We start from the raw sequence: 15,282 nt of genomic DNA, 5'->3' as shown, positions 1-15,282 counted from the left end.
TTTACAGTGGATGGTCCGAAAAAGAGAGCTGATAGATGATAGAAAGGCAACAGTAACTCAAATAACCACTTGTTACAACCAAGGTCTGCAGAAGACCATCTCTGAACCAACAACACGTCAAACCTTGAAGCAGATGGGCTACAGCAGCAGAAGACCACACCAGGTGCCACTCCTGTCAGCTAACAACAGGAAGCTGAGGCTACAGTTCACACAGGCTCACCAAAACTGGACAAAACGTTGCCTGGTCTGATGAGTCTGGATTTCTGCTGCCACATTCAGATGGTAGGGGCAGAATTTGGTGTAAACAACATGAAAGCATGGATCCATCCTGCCTTGTATCAACGGTTCAGGCTGGTGGTGGTGGTGGTGTAATGGTGTGGGGGATATTTTCTTGGCACACTTTGGGCCCCTTAGTACCAACTGAGCATGGTTTAAACACCACAGCCTACCTGAGTATTGTTGCTGACCGTGCTATCATGTCAATATGGACCAACATTTCTGAGGAATGTTTCCAGCACCTTGTTGAATCTGTGCCACCAAGAATTAAGTCCTGAAGGCAAAAGGGGTCCAACCTGGTACTAGCAAGGTGTACCTAATAAAGTCTCCAGTGAGTGTATGTATAGCTGAAGTTGTTGTACTTCAATGAAAACAATGCAAACAAATAATACGAATGATTTATTGAAATGAGACAAACAACACGCAAATAAAGTCACTTTTTAAAAACCATTAGACAAACCTCAGATTGAAAGTGCACATGCACCACACCATACAACAACACATTAACACTCATATATACAGTAACCCTGAGTCTGCTTTGCATTTGAATCCTAAAATCACATTGCAAGGCATAGCACTTTGTGTCCACTAGGTGGAGCAATAAGTTAGTTTCTCTCTATTAGAGGCGCTTCACACAGCTGGAACAAACACTTTAAACAAGCACAGGTGCACACAGTCACCTTTATCAGTGTCCGTGACACAACGAAGCACATGAGAAGATTCTTCTGAAGCATCTTGGTCAGCTGTCTTCAGCACTGTGAGTAAGGTAAATGTTAATGAGCTACTGGCAGTATTGATCAAATTTTAATACTGCATGATAATGATAATTTGATAATTACCTTAGTTCATGCTCATCTTCACCATATTGTTGGTGACAGTGACCTCTGCTGAAGCAAAGTCATTTGAGGGTTGACTCACTGCTTCATGGGGCATCTGAAAGAGTTTAGGAGTGAGATAAAGAGTGAGCATCATGATAAACTATAAAGGAACAGATGTATTGTCTGTGCAGGTGTGTGTATGGCTGACCAGGACTGGGGGAGCCATGAAGAGATAATTGAAGGGGTAGTGCAGCAGGTTGAGGCAGGTGGAGGAGTACAGATCTGCATATCGCATCAGCTGACTGGCAAACAGCGTCTGTCTGGCACCACTGCGCAGGAGGCTGCCCATCTGGCCGTAGGACATGTCCATTCTGTAGGTCAGCACCTGCAAACACAAACAACAAATCACACCAGCTGAAAAAAACTGCACAGAGTGTCATAAAACATCTGAAACACAACAGCTTATAGTATCAGACATCCTGTTTTTGCAACAATGCATTCTTTAAGTTTTTGTCATTATTATTCCAGTGCCGAGTCACCAGAAGAAAATGTTGGCATTGTACATGTATGCAAACCATGAATATGTTACATTTGCACGTTGGATGTGTATCATATCAATGTTTCTAAAGTGATGTTGTATACGAGCTGACTTTAGCATTGGAAGGTGGAGATAGTGGATGGTGTGACCTATGTGAGATGGCTGCCAAACTGCAGACCACTGTCCAAGACCAACAAACAATGGCTTTTGGGTACCAAACGTTTTGTAGCAAACTGTTGCTGTAAGAGCCACTTAAGCACATATTTACATTTGGTAAAATGTCTGTGCTGATATAACACATCATATAAGTTATGAAGATACTTCAGTTTATACAACATCCATCCATCCATTTTTATCCACTTATTCATGACCTGGTCACGGGGGCAGCAGGCCAACCAAGCACCCCAGACGTCCCTCTCCCCAGGAACACTTTCCAGCTCCTCCTGGGGGACCCTGTGGTGTTCCCATGCCAGATGAGATATATAATCCCTCCAGCGTGTTCTGGGTCTGCCCCGGGACCTCCTGCCAGTGGGATGTGCCTGGAACACCTCCAGCGGGAGGCGCCCAGGACGCATCCTGATCAGATGACGAACCACCTCAACTGACCCCTTTCGAGCTCCCTCCGGATATCCGAGCTCCTCACCCTATCCCTAAGGCTGAGTTCAGCCACCCCACGGAGGAACCTCATAGGGAATAGCAGTGGACTGTGCAAAGGTTATGTTTATATTTACTTTATTTATGTGTTAGAATACGGGCACAAGTTATTTACACCAGGTGTGGTGCCCTAAGGCAGTTTGGTGCACACAACAAAAAGTGATTGTGGACAATGTCATGTGTAAAAGACGACATGACGCTTGTGTTGACTTGGACCATATTAAGTTTTTGACTGTGTTGTGCCATGTTAAAGTGTATAATAACGGGTAATATGTGAGAATATATAGAAATAGGACATTGAGTCGGTAGTGGACTGTATGAGATGTAGTTTTGGAAGGACTTGGCCTGCCATTTTGTTTCTCTTCTGTATTCAGTAAAACTCGTTCAGCTTTTTCCCTGCCTCATGAGTACTGTGGATCTTCAGAAAAGGAACAGGAACACGAGTCAAACTGATACACCTCACAGATTAAGTGGCCTGCAAACTTTGGTATGTTGAAACAGCCACTATAGTTGTTATGTTTTTAGCGATTATTCAGGCTCCTAATGTGGGTTTGTTTGTTTGTTTGTTGTTACCTTAACTTAACCGTACTTGGACCACAGCGTTGTTGAAACATAAAGTTTAAATGCAACTTCTACATAAGAACGTGCAAATGTAATGCCAAGGTTTTTTCTAGCAATTTATTTGTGAGAAGCCTTCAAGCGATGCACAGTGTGCAGGATTTTTGGCTTTTGATGCTACACAGCTCTCACTACCACTGAGAACTTTGAAATCGCCATCTGGTATAGTGTAGACATTTGGCATCATACCAGAGTTCCCAGAGCAAAAACTGTCCCACAATTTCATGTGTTGTTAATGATCTAATTTACTGCTAAACAAAATTCACTTTGTACTAATGCTTGGCTATTTCCAATGACAGTAAAGCTGTGTGTTAAATGACGAAAACATCTTAACAACCTTTAATGTAGTTAAAACAGCAGCGTCTTTAGCAACATATCTTGAACCAGTATATAACTACCTAAAATAAAACTTGAAGAATGGAAATATTCAGTTGTGTTTTTAAACGTGGAGCTCACCTTCATTCTCGACTGAACGGCACAGATTTCAGGACACTCCTGACTGTCACTGTCCAGGTGCCTTCAGGTGACCAACACAGAAAACAATTAACAGCTTTGATAATCATTAATACTTGATACACATGATTTGATTGTTGCATGCACATGTACTACAACAGATACAGGTTTACAAATGGTATAAATGATAGATCATAGATTATAATATATTCATCAATTTCCACATGAACTCATAATGAATTCATCATCTATTAGCTGTGTATAAACATTCAGTAAGTGTTAATTATGTAACTGAAGAGCTCACTTGTAAAGTTCAGCTAAGAAGATGTCGAGACGTTTCAGCTCCTCAAACATACCTGCAAAACCAAGAAAGTCATCAAGACTTTGAAACGGTCACAATAAAACAACAATAAGCAAAATGTTGTCTACAAGTTCTTACTCTTCTTCTTCTCCCACAACTGCACCTCCTTAGTGAGCTCTGGTACGACCAGGAAAGTCTTCCAGCCCTGACGCTTCTTGGATTTGAGGATGTCTCCAAAGATGTGGTCGCCAACATAGAGAATGTCTTTACCTTTGACCTCCAGCAGATCACTGACGATGTCCGAAGATCCTGCAAACAGAATATTTAGTTAAACTATTACATAAGATAATACAAAAGCAGGATTAAATCATAACTGTATTCACATCATAAGCACATATAAAGAAATATACATACAGGAGCAAATGACTGAATACCTAACTATGAAATAATCACTACTGAACACTTAATATTAAACCACTAGAGGTGTAGCTTTGAGATTTTTGAATTTTACTCTTTGAGATTTCCAGAAGGTCATTTCAAATTGTGTACCTTTAAAAAAACACAAGTATTTGTTTTTAAGGTTTCACAAATTCAGACAAAAAATGAGAAAGTGTCTAGAATGTAGAGAAAATAGATTAAAAAAATTGTTCATATTAATTTGGTAATTTTTGGATCTAAATATTCTCATGAGGCCAAAAATAAATGAATAAATTCTAATTATTATTATTATTATTATCATTATTATTATTATTAATGTAATAGTTGTATTGGTTAGAAAATTTTAAACTCCCACATGTGAGCTGCTGAGGAGCACCCAGACCCCAGATAAACAGATAGAAACACTCAAATAGAGACACTAAAATTTTATATCCAATTTGTGAGATTTTTTTTTATTTTTTAAAAAGTCATTATTTTAAATAATACAAAAAATGATAATAAACTTTGTCTTTGTAGTACTGCATTGAATAAAATAGTAATAATTACCAAAAGTTACCCAAAACACAACACAATAAGATAAAACAGAAAAAAATAAACAAACTAGAATTACTGCCTCACAGTTGTATGACTCCACAAAGCAGTCAAGCTGCAGTTACAGTTTACACCTGTCATTGCTTTAAATATGTATGTTCCTGCAAAGAAGCTACAAATTCTTTAACATGATGCTTCACACATGTCTTCCCCCGGCAGCACAAAAGATCTGTACAGTCAGCACAGTTTGAAGGTGGACACCCAAGATTAGAGTCACCCATCCACTATCTGACCAAATGTCTTCTCTGTTCCTGAGATATGACGTTGCATAATGGCTAGAAAAGTGTTTTTGCAGAACATTATGATGTCACAGTGACACCGACCTTTAACCTTTTAGATACAAAATGTCATCACTTCATCATTTTATCCTATTAGATAGTTATGTGTGTGTGAATTCTAGAGTTAGGGCCAAAAACATGTTTTGTGAGGTCACAGTGACTTTTGACCACCAAAATCTAACCAGTTCATTGTTGAGTCGAAGTGGACATTTGTGCCAAATTTAAAAAAACTCCTTCAAGACCTTATTGAGATATTGTGTTCATAGGAATGAGACACACAAAGGTCACAGCGACCTTGACCTTTGATCGCCAAATTCTAATCAGTTAATCCTCGAGTCCAAGCAGACCTTTTTGCCAAAGTTGAAGAAATTCCTTCAAGGTGTTCTTAAGATATTGTGTTCGCAAGCTCAAGACAAAAGAGGTCTCAGCAACCTTAACCATTGACCTTTGACAACTAAAATCAAATCAGTTCATCATCAACACCACCCAGTTTTGGGAGAACAATCCCACCTGAAAAAGCAGCGATGTTTTGGTAAAACCAACCACTTCTCGTACCATTATCCCTGCTGGAAACACTGTGCTTTCTCAGTAAAAGATAACCACTTCAAATCACATTATCCTCAATGGAAAAACATTGATGGGTCACAACAAATTACCCATGTTTTGTGGCTAAAAGATGCTGGAGAAACAGCGATGACTCGTTAGATCACAATCATTTTTTTTTTTTTTTTTGCTGGACTCACTTCTGCAGCTAGGCAGGCGTCTCACTAAGGTGACACACCATCCAACCTCCTCTTAAAGTACCAATGCCAGTCTCTGCTCACTTTGTAAACACTGATATGATACATATGAAACATGCAAATGTAACATATTTGTGGTTTGCATACAATGCCAACATTTTCTCCTGGTGACTGGGATCCTACATGCTATGCTCAGTAATGAGACATATTACTACTTCCAAACTTCCAAAAATGCTTGTGTTGTCTTCATTCATTTATTCAGTGTATTTTATGTGACAAATTCTGAAGCAACACAACAATGAATGAACAGAAAACATAAATGAATCTCACCTCCAGAGTAAACAGTTCCCTTTTGGAGGTCACCTGTGTACGTCCCAATCCGAAGCTTTCCTGTGTCCTGTGTCCCAGAAATGCAACATGTTAATGAAACCTACTGCCGTTCCAACATTAACATGTAAATCTCCAGTAAGAGACACTCTGTCATACCGTGTCCACTTGTCTTAGCACCGTCCCCTCGGCAAAGAACAGCGGCTTTTTGGTGTCCACCACGATGAGGTCAAAATAGGAGCGCCAGGACCTTTTTTGACTTCCAGGCTAGAAATAAAGGGTAGTGTTTTATTCACATGATTCAATGACATGGACATGTTCTGAATATTCAAAGCAAAGTTAACATTTCTTACCGTGGGATTATTTTCAAGCAGGTATTTCATAATGACCTTGATGAGAAAGAAGAATCATTCTGAATGTCTCCACTTCATTTTTATATAATTTATGGACTGTTTAGTCAGACATAGTACACAATATGTTTTGAAGCTGACCTCAGTGTAGCTGTAGTCACTGTTGGTGGCGAGGAAGACCTTGGCCCCCAATTTAATCCGGTCCAAGAGTATAGGGAGATTTGGCTGTAAAGAACGCATTCATTTGTTGAATATTTCAACCATTTTTTTTTTTAGTCATTTTGGTGCTCATCAGTTTACTCACATCTTTGATAACGTATTTGTCCAAATTCTTGATAGTCTGTCCCTTCAGGGTTCCCTACACAGCACACCCATTAAGTACAACAGTTTGAGACAAAGAATGATTTCCGATGCCAACAAAAGGACACAATTCCACATCTTTTAAGAGAGATTTGTTATTTCAGCTCACCGTATCGTGAATGAAGTCCATCGCCTTTCGAACATCTTGGAACATGCTTCTGTAGGACATAAACAAGTCGCCGTGCTGGTAACCAGTCGCAGCGCTGGTGGAAGAAATAATTCAGTGGTTAATTTTTAATAGTTCAGGCCTGAAGAGGAAGAGTCAGAAGTATGTATGCGGGAAATAAAAGGAATCCACTCACTTTATGTATCTGGTGCATCTGGTGAAGAAGTCCACAAGGCAGGTGTAGAGATAAGTCTCTGCAGGGTACATGAAACACAGGTCAGTTAGCTAACACTTAAAGCTGCTGATGTCATATATTAGCATCCTAAATAAACTCCAATACATCAAGAACTCTGCTGTCTGTCTGCTCACCCATCCCTACTGTGTCTCTCAGAACCTCCACTGGCTCCCTGTCCCTCAAAGCATCCAAGTCCTTCTTCTCACTCACAAAGCCCTCCAGCTTCCCGCAGCCCCCACTCCTCTGATGCCAACCCCCTGACCAACTGCCAACCCTCCACTGCTCAGGACCAAGCACCAAACCTGGGGCGACAGAGCCTTCTCCATAGCCACCCCCTCCCTCTGGAGCTCTCTCCCCAAACACATTTGAGACTTCATTCCTCTCCCGATTCAAATCGCGCCTCAAACTCATCTTTTCAAAATGATATACTATTCTACGATCATTTTTAACTAATGTAAAGTGTCTTTGAGTACCATGAAAAGCGCTCTACAAATGAACAAGAGTTTAGGAGTAGCAAACATTACAGAATCATGCAGAAAATACCAATGTAACTTTTAAATTCACCATTTCTACATGCACATTTTATACCTGACAGATTGAAGAGAGTGTTGAGAATGTAGAAACGGTCGGTGTCATCTCTTTGGATGAACTTGTTGGGGTAGTACTTGTTAATATCTTTCCTGTGGAACACAAACACAGCACGGGTCAATATTCCAAATGCACAAACACAAGGTAACAGACTGAAACAACTGATGTAGGTGCACTCATGTTTGACTGCTGCTAACCAGAAAACCAGTAAGACCACACTGAGTCAGCTCACCTCAGCTGACCGTCATGCTGCAGGCGTTACTAGATGTTTGTGTTTCCATTGTAAACCAATAACTACGAGTACAAACAACCACCATAGGCAGGTTTTAATTAAACTGTAGCTGTTTACTTTTCTGTCACAGCAAAAACACTGTGGAAACTGAGCAGCATGTTTTCAGTGGATTTCAATTTAACCTGTGTGTTAAAAGTCGTGGATTAAAACTAAGCTTTCTTTTTTAATTTTAATGTTGTATTCCATTCATTATATTTAACTTTAGAAGATAAGATTAAAACAGAATACTTAACAGAATAAAACAGAATAGCTTTTATCTTTAAATATTTAACCAGTAGTGAGAAAAGTATGGTGAATATAGTTCACATTTGGCCTCTTACCTGTAGTGCTATTTATCAATCTAGATTGTTTTGGTGTATGTTGGTGTAGTATGTGGCAACATTTCTGTGCTAACTTTTGACTCTACCCTTTGAGGAAGTGGAAGCCATGACTGCAGACTAAAATGTTTCCGTTTGAATCCACCTTCAGGAGGTTCCCGTATGTGGTGTCGATCACTAAACCGCTGAGGGTGGGGGGGAAAGACAAGGAGATGTAAATGAGGTCACCAAGACATGACATGATGTAACAGTTGAAGCAGAAAGGAAGCAACAGTCTATTTCAGGACTGCAGTGAGCAGAATATCAATTAATCCATTTTTAAACTAAAGGTCTAGTGTGTAGGATTTAAGAGCAGATGTTGTGTTTTTGTTCCATTTATACAGTGGTGGAAAAAAGTTTTCGGACACCCTTAAAATTTTACACAATCTCAAATATTATCATGAAATATTTGTGGAAAAATCTTTTTTGTGTTTCAAAAGGTGTGGCTGCATTAGACAGATACAAACAAATACAAATTATATTTTTTTGTTTATTGTTTACAAGAAAAACTAACAAAACTAAATTCTTGACAGTTTCAATATGTCAGTTCTCAACATTGTCGGTATCAAAGTCAACAAATAACAGAGAATGTGTTCAAAACTGAACAAAAAATAAATAAACCATCACATCATCAAATTAATATTTACTAGTCCTGCCACTGGCACGTAGTAGAGCTCTAATCCTGGCTGGCATGTTCCCCACGAGCCTTTCACACTGTTGAGGGGTAATCTTGTCCCATTCTTCTTGAATTACTGCTTTTAATTCTTCTAAATTCTTTGGTTTATGCTTTGAAACAGACCTTTTGATAATCCACCACAGATTTTCAATGGGGCTCATGTCCGGGGATTGAGCTGGCCACTCTAAGACCTGGATACTGTGCTCCTGCAGCCAAGTTCTACTGGCCTTGGATGTGTGGCAAGGGGCATTATCTTGTTGAAACATCCAGTTTTTACCTCGACGGAACAGTGCACGCGCAGAAGGGAGCATGTGGGTTTCAAGAATGGTTCAATACTTGGTAGAGTTCAATGTGCCATCACAGACAGTGAAATGACCAACACCAGCAGCGCTCATGCATCCCCAAACCATGATACTGCCTCCACCATGCTTGACAGTAGGTACTGTACATGCTGAAGATAATGCTTCGCCTGGCCTTCTGCGTACCCTCACATTAGTAGGAGGAAGATAAAGCTGGAAACTGGACTCATCTGACCACAAAATCTTCTTCCAATTCCTGGCTGTCCAGTTCTTGTGTGCCTGGGCCCAACGACGCCGGGCTAACCTCTGTCTCTCATTGATCAGGGGCTTCTTGATAGCCTTGTAGGACCTTAAGCCATGATCTAAAAGTCGGCCATGTACAGTGCGGGTGGAACACTGGACACCAGTTTGGTTTGACCACTGCTGCTGAAGCTCCTGTGATGTCATTCGACGGTTTTGCCTGCACATGCGGATCAGGATGTGGTCATTTCTTGCTGAAGAAACCCTTGGACGCCCAGATCTTGGTTTGTCTTCCAAACTGTTGGTTCGTCTGTATTTCTGCAGAGTGTATCCAACTGCTGAAGGACTGCATCTGCACTTCCTGGCTATCTGGTGGCAGCTGTACCCTTCCTGGCTGAGAATCTTTATCTTCAGGCGTGTTTCCTTTGTTAGGTTCCTTGTTTTAGCCATTTTTGTGTCTGAAGAACTTTCAAATGTGCTGGCTTTATGTAGACACGAAGCTTGGCAACAAAAATTGTGTCTTTTAATAAAAAGAACGGCCTTCATCACTGGTACCAAAATGACCCAATACTCAAAATTTCTTATGTATTTTTATGGAACCAATCAATTTTAAGTTTTTAATGGCTTTTTTAGGATTTATTTAGTATTTTGGCTGTGACTGTACTAAAAGAAATTGCACTTGAAGACCTAAGAGTGATTATTAATGCAATATTTCACAAATGCATGGGGTGTCCGAAAACTTTTTTCCACCACTGTATCTACATACAGAGTGGGTCCTCTTCCAGGAAGTCTGCCATGTTGTTTCTACAGGAGCCCAGAATGGACAAATCAAACACTGTCTCTAGATAGGGTCTTTTGCTTTTTTTGCGTCGGCCACCGGAGTTCTTCTACTGAAATTTTTAGACCTGCAACCTTTACCTCTAAATGCACACTGGAATTTTAATTGATGAATCATTTGATCTATTGCATGTCAAAAATAGTGAAAATTCACAACTCCCTAAAGGTGATGCCATATTTGACATTTTTGCTTGAAAAATTACTTAAATCATTTCTTTTTCTGATACTTAAATACAGTTGACAATAACTTTATGGTGATAGTAAATAGTTTATCAGAATTTTTTTTATATATAATTATTTTGTGTTGCTCAACTAATCGATTGGCCAAATATTCAGCTCTTGTATATTTTCTTATATTATACAAACTTCTACCTTTATAATCAAAACATTCAAAATTCTACATCAACTTTCCTTCTTTTTCTTTTAATTTAATTGTTTGTCAGTAAATTTGTCTTTGGATCCCAATTGAAACCAATGCATTCTCACTCTGACCTTGTCACATATCTACGTTTATTCTTGAATTTTCAACGTCCACATAGGAAGTGAAAGGTACCCTGGGTGCGTTGGATGTTGATGTTCTGGGACGCCGTGTCAAGTTCGGCCTGTTACATGCATTGTTTTCTTTCAAAATACACTTCCTTCTTCACAGGAAACTTACGCAACAACACCGCGAATTGACGTTTTTTTTTTTTTTTGTTTGATTTTGCCTTTAACTACTAGCTCATGCGGTTAGGTTTAGGAAAAAAGAACAGGGTTTGACTTTACAATCTTGCAGTACACAAACACCACTCTCCCAGGTGAAAGTCAGTGTTTGTTGACCCAACCACCACCCGCCCTACTCGGACTTTTGTTGCTGTAACTTTTGTTCGTGTCCCGTCACGTGTCCCCCTGACACCGGCAAGTGTCTTTAAACTATAAGGGTGAATGGCTGTGTATAATGCCAGTGTTAAAGGACGGCTTTTTCATCAGTGTCTGACGCCGCAAGTCACTGCCCAAGTGCCAGATTTTAATGACTTCGGAGTGAGGCCAGGTTGTGAAAACTAAATTTAAAAGTTGTAAAATCTGTATTTTGTTGATTACATTATCCATACAAAATAATAATGCTGCATTCAGGTGCTCCTTGGATGGTCCCATTGCCTGAGTTGGAAGTTGTTATTCCAACTTTGGTGTATTCATGAGCTTTAAGTCTTAACATGGAAACAACATGGACACTACAAATATGCGTTGTGTTTTATTGCTCAGAGCATTCAAACAACACACTGCTAACAGATTGAAGATTTATATATATTATATTTTGTCCCAGACTTGTTGCTGCATCAGTACTTCTCCTGAAACTACTAAAATTGACCTGACAAGTGCTTATAATTAACTTTTCGACTAATCTAGGTCACTCTTTGTTAACAGCAACTAAAGGTTACAACCTAATACGATATTACAATTAACAAATCAAACCTGCCCACTTACTTTCATCCACCATGTTTCTGCATATGACGTCAACTCGGCAACTTGTGTACCAGTTGTTTCCGAGTTGTTGTTCCAACCTGAGGGGGTATTCATGAAAATTTTCCCAGATGGGGACTCATTTTCCTGATTATCATGACACCACATGAATGCAGGGTAACTTATATCTTTCCCAAATCGAGAGACAAAAAATAAAATTGCTTTTCTTCTTTCTTTTGCAGGTTCACCTTCTGTTTCCATAGCACAGAAGATAAATTCATAACTTCATTGTTATATGACTTCTAAGTTACAGAAGTAGTCTTTAAACTAACCGTGTGGGGAAGCTGGGGTCGTATGTGTAGCGTAGAATTTCATGAGGGTATCCAATGGACACCATTCTGTCTCTTATTAGCTCAAAGCCCAGACTCTCGTAGTCAGGAGACTTATACACTGCAAACAAACACAAACAACAACACCGGTAAATCTTGTGTGGCTTGTTCAAGAGAAAAACCTGAAGCTACAATAAGGAATTCAGTAAACTTCAGATTTTGTAGTAAAACAACAATTCACACACTCAAAGGTGTTTCTGTTACATACTTGCCATCGTGTAGTCCATGTCAAATCCATAGCATTTGATGTTTTCAAGCGTCAGACTTCTGTTTACGAACACCCTGTGATCAAACACAACAACACAGCTGAGGTCTGCAAACATGTGACTGAAAAAACCAACAAACTTTGAGCAGAAGATCTAAGAGGCGTTCATTGCATAATCCACATCTGTGGTGGATTTGACTTGTGGTTTCGTCAGGGTCAGTGCAGTATGTTGCAGTATTAGTTTGCATCAGTTCTACTCAGAGGTTGCGTTAAGGTGGGCCTGGGGGGAGGACGTTATCTGTTGTTGTTGTTTTCAAGTCTAAATTTGTTGCTTTTCATTGACATTATTAGGTTTCTTCATGGTTGCTTTAACAGCTCTTTTTCATCACTGGAACTTTTTAGAAATTCAGAAACTGCACCTTCATTTTGACCTCGGTTACTTTGTTGTAGCTCCCTGGCTGTATTTCCTACTCCTACAGTGCAGCGGGGGTGGAGCTGGGTGCAGGGTAGAGATGTTATCATTACCCTCAACAATCTCCACTGCTTTTTAAATGGCTGCAAATTACAAAGAAAATATTGTGTATTTTAAGACTCTTGTGTTCACTGGTGTAACTGGTTTCCTGAGTCACTTGAACCCAGATGCTCCTCTTTATCAGTGACACCCTGACACAGAGGGAGAAGCCTATCTGCAGCACCTCCACACTGGATGACCCAGTCTAAGCCCTCCCTGACCGCTCATACATATAGAGTTGCTGTAAATAATTTACCTGCAAGCTTTTGTTTTGTAAGTGTGTTGCTTTTGAGGATCATTCCAGCACATAAAAGCAAACTGGGAGCGAGTGCTTCTGATGCAGGAGCGCTTAGTGTAGAGGGTGTCTGCAGATTAAAATATTAAGTCATCCATACTTTTCTGATTGGGTCAGAGATGTTATGTATTACTTAAAGTTAGAAAAATATACAGTTAAAGGCTCCTCTCAGACCTTTATTAAGATATGGAGTCCCTTTTTGGACCTTTAGGGTTTTTTGTTTGGTGCAGAGGACATGTCCCCTTCAATATTTTGAACTTGTGCATTTGTCCCCCCACAATAAAAACATGAGAATTTTTATTTTGAGAAACTGCTAGAACCTGACTCTTATGTGCAACAATACATCTGGTAAAGTAGGTGGTGGCTGTTTGCAACTAAAGCCGAAACAATCAGCTGATTAATTGATAAGTCCATTGACAGGAAATTAATGCCAACTGCTTTGTTCATAATAATAATAATCACTTTAGTAATTATTTACGGCAAAAAAGGCAAACATTTGATGGTTACATCAATTTATAAATGTGGAAATTTGGTGCTTTTTTCTATACATGATAATCAACTGAATGGTGTTGGATTTTGAAGATACCATCTAAGGTCATTATGTTTGGCTCTGGGTGCATTTTTCACTGTCCTCTGACATGTTATTGACAAAACTGTTAATCAAGAAAATAATTGGCAGTTTAATCGAAAATGAAAATAGTTGCAGCCATATATACAAACTCAAAAGCAATGTTTGCAATTAGCCATAAAACAGAGAGAAGAATCATCTATATATGGTTGATGTAGGAAGTGCCATGACATTGCCTCCATAAATTGTTGCATACAATTAACCAGTATGCAGGAAATTAAGTGCCTGACCCTCAAAGTTTCCCCTTTTGATATGTGTCCCCCAAAACAAATTGAAATTGAAACTGAAATTGAAATTGAAACAAATTCCCCACGCCCCTGCAACTTTCCACTAAGTATAACGGATATTGAAAGCATTGGTGCTCAGAGTCTATTTGTGTGGCATCTGATATTATCAAATCATTATCAAATGGACTCACATTTGATCAAAGCTCCTCTTCACCCTGGGCTCCTCAGAGGAGATGAGATTTCTGTCCATTGTGTCCTGCAGACGAAGTATTTGCACGCACTGAGTGCAGCCCGTCACTGGAGAGGCATTTAAATGATCACATTCACCCTGGTGTTGTTGGCGTCGACAAATGTGTTTTGCTCTGTTCCGTATCTCTGTTCACTCCTCCTTGGAACTATTTTGCTTGTTGGTGATGTAAGCGGCTGCATGTCGCGCGCGTCCAGCCCTTCGCCTTTAACTTTGTTCACGCAATCCTCCTGCGAGGCAGTATGCTTTGAGCACGTAGATTGTGTTATCAGGGGCGCACACATGTACCGAGGCTGTAAGCCTGCGTAATACTTAGGAGTTTCCCCGATGAATGTCAGTCCTGCTGTGACCCGGACCTGACAACTGAGCTACATGTACATCAAAACATCTCAGATATCTGAATCTGTCCTTTGCCATAGTGTGAGCCAAGTCTGCACTGCACTGTACAAGCACCGAAGTGTTGTCAGCAAAATGTGCTTAAAGTTTTAGAAGTAAAAGTACAAACGCAACGTCTCATTAAAAACATATACAGTATAGATACACAATGTCGAGCAGAACTAAACCTTAAAGATCAGTGTGCACAGTGGAGGCATGCAGGACCCCTATGAAGAGATTCAGGGAAGGCCTACTGTATGTTTTATTGTTCATTATATGAGGATTTAAAGACTTGCTGAAGCCTTTGCCGCTGCACACTGCATCTGCTGAGCTGTATTGTTTAGCCAAAAGATAAACCAGCGCTGTAATCAGTTTTCTAGCATTGGGGGGAACACCTTCTGCGACCCAGCCCTCCAGGGGGTCTGGAGGAAATTGCCTCCAGAAGAAAGTTTTGAAACTCAACAGCTGAAGTGACTGCATTACATTTTGAAACAAAAATCTTAAAACAGGAGTTCTCAAAGTTTTGATGACCGAGTGCCACTTTAGGGAGCCAGCTATGACTGAGGGATGCGAAGCAAAAAGGAAACACACTGA

The 15,282-nt window shown here is 39.9% G+C and overlaps 1 protein-coding gene across 3 annotated transcripts; it reads right to left on the bottom strand.

The window, feature by feature from the left end:
* Positions 1-660: 660 nt before the first annotated feature.
* LOC117269979 (cytosolic purine 5'-nucleotidase) lies at positions 661-14,519 on the bottom strand. Of its 3 annotated transcripts, XM_033647363.2 has the most exons (18): positions 14,258-14,518; positions 12,409-12,482; positions 12,144-12,261; positions 8,370-8,465; positions 7,672-7,763; positions 7,045-7,102; positions 6,852-6,945; positions 6,687-6,740; positions 6,524-6,607; positions 6,386-6,421; positions 6,192-6,299; positions 6,036-6,102; positions 3,797-3,967; positions 3,662-3,713; positions 3,361-3,421; positions 1,303-1,479; positions 1,116-1,209; positions 661-1,031 (listed from the first exon to the last, which is right to left on the bottom strand). In XM_033647363.2, the coding sequence occupies exons 1-17, from the start codon at positions 14,314-14,316 to the stop codon at positions 1,117-1,119; spliced, it is 1,494 nt and encodes a 497-aa protein (XP_033503254.1). In that variant the 5' UTR covers positions 14,317-14,518; the 3' UTR covers positions 661-1,031; position 1,116. The 3 variants fall into 3 exon arrangements, with proteins under 3 accessions (XP_033503254.1, XP_033503255.1, XP_078018050.1); XM_033647364.2 differs by lacking the exon at positions 8,370-8,465 and having other exon boundaries at positions 14,258-14,519; XM_078161924.1 differs by lacking the exons at positions 12,409-12,482; positions 14,258-14,518 and having other exon boundaries at positions 8,370-11,912.
* Between the last annotated feature and the right edge of the window lie 763 nt (positions 14,520-15,282).

Source organism: Epinephelus lanceolatus, chromosome 19 (genome assembly GCF_041903045.1).
Source record: "Epinephelus lanceolatus isolate andai-2023 chromosome 19, ASM4190304v1, whole genome shotgun sequence".
In the NCBI taxonomy this organism is placed as follows: domain Eukaryota; kingdom Metazoa; phylum Chordata; class Actinopteri; order Perciformes; family Serranidae; genus Epinephelus; species Epinephelus lanceolatus.
The sequence above is the reverse complement of the archived record's forward strand: the minus strand, read 5'-3'. Positions and strand labels throughout refer to the sequence as shown.